We start from the raw sequence: 7,707 nt of genomic DNA, 5'->3' as shown, positions 1-7,707 counted from the left end.
TTGTGGATCATTTGGAGCTGATCATCTGCAGCCTCCCTCTGCATCAAAGCGCCTCATGCTGTCTGTGTTTACTGCAACAAGCCGGATCCCTTCAAATTAGCATCCTGAAGGACTTTCTGAAATCAAAACCATGTGTTTGCAAACATTTATCTTTGCTGAATTAGACTCTATCCCTGCTCTGTCCCCCAACCAACCCTGAAGAACGACCTCGTTTATGTGATGAAGCTGCAGCATAATTACAGCGTGCATCTCCTCGGTCGTTTGCCGCTTAGTTAGTCATATCATTTGCAAATTAGGGATGTATTAATGTGGCCTTTACCCAAAATATACTGGTTGAATTGAGTTAATTTTGTTTGAATATTTTGCATTTTGTAGGTCTTTTTGAAAGCTGTAATCTCAGCATGTAAAATCCATTGGAAGGGTACAGTGAAAGCATTAAATATGCCAAATTTACTTCAAAATCTTTTTGTCTGTGAAACTGAGGAAGGTTTTTCATGTGTTTCTGTCAGTGGTTGTTGTCAGCTGAGCTTCAATAGATGAAACAATCCTATTCAGGAGCTACTGGGTGCGCGTGGCCTGCTGCGCCACAACACTCAGATCTTCCACTGCTGCACATCCTGAATGTTTTTGTGTCAGAGACTACATGAGAGCACGCTTATAATTAGACATGTGTTTTCTGAGCTTTGAGTTATTCAGTTCATCTCTTTGTTTTTTTTGTTGTTGTTGAAGCGATGAACAATCGAAGACGAGGGGTGAGGAGTCCTGAAGAGCTTCTTTTCAGCCTTTAGAATTTGGCCACAGCGACCCACAGAGAACCGAGAAGGCGCTGAAGTATTTAATCGAGATGTTCCCAGGAAGCTGACACACACCAGAGATCCTCTCAGGTAGATTTCAGACTCTCTGTTGTCTTTCTGCCCTTAACCTCTTTTCATTATCAGATCTTATTCGGGGTAAAACATGGAGGATATTGGACTCCTTTTAGACTTTGATCCGGACGGCTCCACTGACTTTGCATGTTGGGGACAGATGGACCAAAACTTCCACTTTCAGACCCAGCTGGATTCCTTCCTGATGGACTGCCAGGCAGCCAGCGGTCAGCTCTCCCCCTGGTCTTCTTTTGGCTGTCACTCTGTGTTTTCAGACACACAGCTGACGTTCACCGACTTGGACGTACAGTCACCGGGACTTGGCGCTTGCGCTGAAGGCGACGGATGCTCTGCCGATGAACCTCTGGAGGCGGCCAAGCGCCGGACACGGAGCCTGGTGGTCCACCAGCCATACAAGGTCCAACGGCACGCCGCCAACATCCGGGAGAGGAAGAGGATGCTGAGCATCAACTCTGCCTTTGAGGAGCTGCGCTGCCATGTCCCAACGTTTCCCTATGAGAAGCGACTGTCCAAGATAGACACTCTGAGGCTGGCCATAGCCTACATCGCCCTGCTGAGGGAGATCCTCATGTCGGGCTCTGACCCCAAATCCTACGTTGATGAGTGCATGAAGAGCGGCTACAAGAATCAAAGCAATGCAATCTGGAACACAAGTGGTGAGATAAGATAAGATAAGCCAATTACTTCTCTTTCAGAAACTGCAGCTTAAATATGTGATAATAAAGATCTAATATTACTGAAGTAAACCTCTGATTAAATATATTTCTCAAACATTTTGATTTTCATATTCACATATGCAAAGGTCTTTTTGAAGTTGAAGGAAAATTAAGCAGGTGGTTTTAATCAAGAACTAATTGTTGTGTTGTTTTCTTCCAAGGTTCTGAACAAAGGTTTTAATAAACACACTGCTAGGGTTCTTCAAGTTGAATAATTGCACATTGGCTGTCAATATGTTTAAGTAAGTGGATTTACACTTGATGCAGTTAAATCTGTCATTGGGAAATAAAACAACTAAAAATTTGGTTTTGACTTTTGGGGAAAGTCAAATCATGATGTCATCTAAAACTGTTATCTTGCAACAACATATCTGGAAACTATTCACAACACTTCATTTCCACATTTTGTTGTGCTACAAACTTAATCCAAAAATAGATTGTAACAGGTTTCCATCAAAATAACACACATAACGTCAGAGGTTTGAAAAATTTAGGTTTTCTTCCCTTTCTTCCTTTGCCACGACTCAAAATTGAGTGCAGATCTATTATGTATTTGCAGCTCATCCTTTAGATGTTTCTCCAGCCTGATTGGAGTCCAATTGTTCTAAATTCAGAAGAATTGACGTGATTCGGAAAGAAACACATCTTTATTGACTTAATTTCAGACTTCTGAGACCAGATTGCGCAAATCTAAAGGACAGCATTGAACACTCTGGTCTTCATTATTTGGAAGAAGCACAATGTTGGAATCAAACTCTCCCTTGATCTGGTTCCCTGAACAAATGGAGTAAATTCTAAAGAACTGTCTTGGTCAGAGATATGATCAAGAACCCAGTCATCACTTAGGAAGAAATCCAGTGTTCCCATGTGAAAGGAGAACCAACTCAAGGTCAACCACTGATAATGCAGAAACCATTAGGCTTTTAGCACAGAGTGCCACTCAAATTCTTCAGAATAACACCTTAGAGAAACAATATCACCTGGGCTGATGAAACAAACCTGGTTCAATGAATTTAATTGTTAAATCTAAACTTGCCTGTCTACCAACGTTGTCCATCAAATCTGACTGAGATTGGCAGGATCTGTAGAGAAGAATGGTAGAGAGGTGTGCCAAGATTGCAGAGAGAGTCCTAACTTGACTTGAGGCTGTAAAAATAATTTCTTTATATTAATTTGCAAAACTGTCAAAGAAACTTTTTTCACTTTCCCACTACAGGGTATTGTGTTTAGAAAGGCAATTAATTCAATCCATTTGGAGTAAGTCTGTAACAACAAACCATAGAAGAACGAAGCGCTGTGAATATTTTCTGAGTGCTCTTTAATTAGTCTGACAGGTTTTGGACGGATCATGGTGAATCCCATGAGGCTCATGCAGCCTTGAGCAGCTTTCTCTGCGTTCGGTTTGCACTTTATTCCCAGGTGTGGTTCCCAGAGGCATTCGGCCTTAAATGAGCCTCGGTTTCCTTGTATTCATACTAGCTTCTTTGTCTTAATTAACTAATTCTTTGGGAATGGACTCTGAAAGCTCTTGTAGCTTTTCATGCGTAAGTGCTCCTCTTTTCGTAAAGCCCACACTGAAGACTTGTTAAACAGTCATTAAAATGTATTAAAACTCATGCTTTTGCTCCGTTTTTGTCCCTTTGTGCCCCCCAGATCTGACAGCCCGTCTCTCCTGGATAAAGTGGGATTAGCTGGGAAACACGATGGTATCCTGAGTCTGTCGGCTGCAGCTATGTGTCAAAGACGGACAGACCTGCTGGCGTGGTGCAGCCTGCTGACAGACATCTGCAGACTTCTCACCAGGTCACACACCTCCGCCTTTATCAGCCTTCCTCGCCACTTTGTTCCAAGTAGCTTTTAATATTCTAATTCACTATTAACTGGTAATTGAGAGGCATTGTTTCAGAAATTGAGGTAATAAGGAGTCCTGGCACAGCTCAGCTTTCCCAAACGGATGCCATTTGTCACGGAGAGGCAAAGCTGGCATCAAACTCAAAGGACTCAAACTTCTGCACACGGAGCTGAAGGGTTTTCTGGACTCGTTTTCATCACGCTGCAGTCGATGTGTTGAAAACAGCCTTCATCTTGTAAATAAAAGATCGAAATGGACGGTCAGGTGCTGCTTCCAAACAGCAGAAACTGAATTACTCAAATAGCTGTTAATTGTGTTTTATTTAAGCTTTTCATTTGTATTTTGAAATAAAGTGGATTATGAAATTGCTTTCCATGAAAAGATGTAGACTACATATCATCACCTTCTTAAAATAATGGCCTCAGTCATTTTTTGCCAGAAGTGATTTAAGCCAAAAAGAAAAAACACTTTTGGCAAAAAATGACTTGTGCCATTATTTTAGGAAGGTGATTCAATATTAAGAACATTTTTAATCATGAAATGTGACTATTTTGTCTTGGAGATGTGTTTTCCGCTTCCTTTTTAAGATTTTAAGCTCTCTGAGTAGTTGGGCTAAAATGCTAAACATCTTTAAACATCTTTCAAAACCATCAAACTATGTTTCCAATTTGTGCTGATTGGAAAAAAGTCAAGTGACAATAATGCTGCCTTACTATTTTACATTGCATTTTCACTGTTTTTTTTTTATTATTTTCTTTGCTTGAGATTTAATATAAGCGTATTATTTAAAAGAAAATAGATGTTAAAAGGAACTCTGAGGACAGGGGAAGATATCTTCAAATCTCACTGGAGGGAAACTAATGCGGGATTATCACTCTGATTCGGGAAGGATTATAAATAATTATTTTTCCTACACTTCACAGATATTATCAGAGATGTTTAGAATCTGCCAGATTTACTGACCCTAGCCCTAATCCAGAACAGATAACAGGAGACCAGAAAGACGATCAGCTATAAACACTGACCCTAAATCTCAAACATTCCTTTTAAAAATATTTCATAATCCCTTGATCTGTTTCTTTTTATATTTTTTACTGCATTTCCCAAATTCTAAAGAACACCAAAAAAAACTTTTATTGTTGCAGTGTCTCCTATTCCTCACAGGGGGATCTCAACCCGTCAGAATACCATTCGTCTGAGATATGAATTAGTCATCTGAGTGGAAATTCTGGAGGCCAGAAGGAGTAGGATCCTTCCAGTCTGGGGCTTACATCAGGGTCTGTATTTTATTTATTTATTTCCTCTCGTTTTTTGCACCGAGGTGGTTTATTGATTTAACTTCCGACCGACCTGCTCTGACAAACGCCGAGAGGCTGTTCTCTCGGCTGGCAGGTGTGTTTATCGTGTCAGAGGAGCTCTGCGGTCCTTGGCGTTGGACTTGTAAATATAATCAGTGCATTGCATCCTGTGAGGGAGTGGGCTAAATTTAAATCTAAAACAGTTCTGTGTAAAGGTCACGCAGCAGCCAGAACAGAGATTAATTGATTTTGATCTTTTAGAAACTGCTTAGATAAAACTGTGCAGCTACAGTTAGTGGTATACCTAAAGATGATTTTAAAAAAGATATTTTATTACAGTAGTAATAGTGTGAGATTGAGCAGCGAGCAAATTTAGGAGAGTTACTATTTCCATGTAGTCAGTTTCTGACCTAGATTACGAGAATGATATTTATTTGTCTTTCCTATTTAAGTCTTCAGTCTCAGATCATATCTATATTAGAGGTGTAGCAATACCTAAAACACACAAGATGATTCAGGGTATTGAGTTCACAAGAATATTAGTTTCAAGAAAACTTCACATATCAAATGTATGCTTCAAAAATCCTCTTATTCTGCATTTTTATTGGTTTGGGTCGGCCATAAGTTGCGATAGTGGTGCTTTCTGCCGCTGTCAGAAACAACTTCCTGTTCATGTCTCGTTTCTCACTCTTGCTTTTTGTCGTTTTTACTGGGAACCCAAACTACTGCCAAACAGTTGATTTAAGACTTGTTGGGGCATCTTCTATTACAATGAAGTCAGGACGACTGCAACTAGCTAGAGATGAGATGGCAGTCAACTCAACGACAAATATTGTGATGTTTCAATATCTTGTACGACATGTTTCTACACCCCAGGGAAACAGGAAGCTATGAACAACTAATATGTTTCCAAAATACTTTTATCAAGTGAAAACATTAAATAAACACAATAATGCCAAAAGTATTTGCTCATCCATCCGAATTGTTCAGTTCTATAAACCCATAATATTGGTGGACAGTATTCAGCATGCACACTGGTTCTACAAATCTTTGTAAAAGAATGGGTCTCTCCCAGTTTGGCAGACTTCCAGTGTTATAAAACGATGGAAGACAACTTGTGCAATATGTCCAGGCATTATGTCAATGTCTACTTGCTCTTCCCCAGTCAAACGTCACTGGCATCGTTACAAAGTGGAAATGATTGGGTGTGACAGAAACTCAGCACATTACTAAGCAGGTTCAGCCAATGAGGCGCTTTCACACTTTCAAACTTCATGCAACCTTCAGATTTACTCAACAAGTCCAATCCTATCCTGCAACTTTTGGATAAACTAAAGCAAATATTTGACCTAATTTAAATAACTAGTTTGTATCTCCAGTCTTTGGCGGAGCTGAATGACATGCTGACGAGGGAGTTCAGAGTAGAAATGCATCTAAACCTTGCAGGACAGCAGCTCTCAACTGGACTTGGACCCCCGTTATGCAGCTTCATGGAATGGGTTCCCATGCTGGGGCAGAAGACTCCAAGGTTTATGTCAAATGGGAGAGCATTATAGCATTGGGCTGTTTTTTAGGGATGATACTGAAGTTTATATTGTGAAGGAAAATTGGGAAACACTTTCAACAAAACAGTGTATAATGCGAATGCTGCAGTTGCATTTATTGTTTTGGACTAGTTGGTGAAATTTCTGAAAGAGGATAATTCCCTCATCAGTATATCTCAGTGTTGATTTTTTTTTTCAAACTATTTCAGTGATGAGATTATTTTACCGCATCATTTATGTATTTTTATTTTTATGACCAGAGGTGCCATTAAATTTGGAAGGGTGCTAGATTGGCTTATATTTTTATATTACAGGAAATCTATTACATGCGGTTTCTCTGTCTCTTTTCTGTTCCTCTCAGTAACTCCCCCCCCACCCCCACCCCAAAAAAATAACACAAATTTCAATGATGTTTATATATAGTAAAGGGAAAGAGACTGTTTTATGGTCAAATTTTATAGGTTAAGTCCACAGAGTTTTCACAGCAGAATGACATCATTAATATAAGAAAGAGGGCTGGGCGGCCTGGGTGTGCAACTTTTTAAAAACAATATTACCAGATGCGTAATCCCCTAAAAATACACGGTGTACACAGCTTCCCAGCTTTTCATGAGCAGCATTAACTCAATCTGTCCTTCAGGGCTTCACTGAAGCATTTTCCTAAAAAAAAAAAAAATAAACATTTGACATGGGATCTTTAAGCTCATTAATCTGTTGCAGGGTAATTTATCTCCAAATGTCATCAGAAAATTTAATAAGTGAGAAGAGAAAATTGTAATTTTTCACATAGTTGCATGATAATTCTGCACATAATTGCCCAACAATTGTGACTGACCACAGAAAAAGCAGGACCAGGTCTACTCTAAGCCATCGAATGATGTCAAATAGGTGGAAATCAAAAGAGAAATTAATGAGATGTGACCATTTGAATGCTGGAACTCTAAAATTCAGAAAAGAAAAAAAAACAGATTGCAAAGTTTCTTCACAAACCTGCTTCTTTTCTCAGAAATGTATGTTTTTTTTCTTCTTTTTCTCTGTTCTCTGCCAACTTGTTCCTACATTTGCTGTGGAAAATCACAATTTTCTTCTAAGAAAGTCAAAAACAAATTTCTTAAAATGAAACCTTGGATCTGAGAGAGTAGAATAAATCCACAAAATTCCACTAACCTAATAATTATACACACAGGATGTATCAAGAATGTCATTCAGGCATTTGGATAAAACTGTTACCTGCTGAGACAGGTTGGCTGGAAATGTGCAGTTCTACAAACATCAACATAGAGAGAAAAGATTTTCTGGACTCCAGTTTTCACCCTGAGACCAGTCTGTCTGGCTGATGGGGTTTAAGAAATGAACCTTTATCAGGTTCCCTTTACCTGGTTGACAGAGCGTTTGATCTGTCAACCAGGT

At 39.4% G+C, this 7,707-nt stretch overlaps 1 protein-coding gene across 1 annotated transcript; it reads left to right on the top strand.

Annotated features, from left to right (window-relative positions):
• The first annotated feature begins 660 nt into the window (after positions 1 to 660).
• LOC106945908 (protein Fer3) lies at positions 661 to 7,198 on the top strand. Its single transcript, XM_015029913.1, has 2 exons — positions 661 to 1,543; positions 3,257 to 7,198. The coding sequence occupies exons 1-2, from the start codon at positions 958 to 960 to the stop codon at positions 3,292 to 3,294; spliced, it is 624 nt and encodes a 207-aa protein (XP_014885399.1). The 5' UTR covers positions 661 to 957; the 3' UTR covers positions 3,295 to 7,198.
• Positions 7,199 to 7,707: the final 509 nt, after the last annotated feature.

Source organism: Poecilia latipinna, unplaced genomic scaffold (genome assembly GCF_001443285.1).
Source record: "Poecilia latipinna isolate Pla-1442-1.1 unplaced genomic scaffold, P_latipinna-1.0 Scaffold167, whole genome shotgun sequence".
Lineage (NCBI taxonomy): Eukaryota > Metazoa > Chordata > Actinopteri > Cyprinodontiformes > Poeciliidae > Poecilia > Poecilia latipinna.
The sequence above is the reverse complement of the archived record's forward strand: the minus strand, read 5'-3'. Positions and strand labels throughout refer to the sequence as shown.

What these genes read in the sequence shown, in the direction of transcription:
- LOC106945908 (XM_015029913.1), top strand. Translation starts at nt 958, where the DNA reads ATGGAGGATATTGGACTCCTTTTAGACTTTGATCCGGACGGCTCCACT. An exon ending in TGCAATCTGGAACACAAGTG is followed by an intron (nt 1,544 to 3,256) that starts GTGAGATAAGAT and finishes TGTGCCCCCCAG; the next exon opens with ATCTGACAGCCCGTCTCTCC.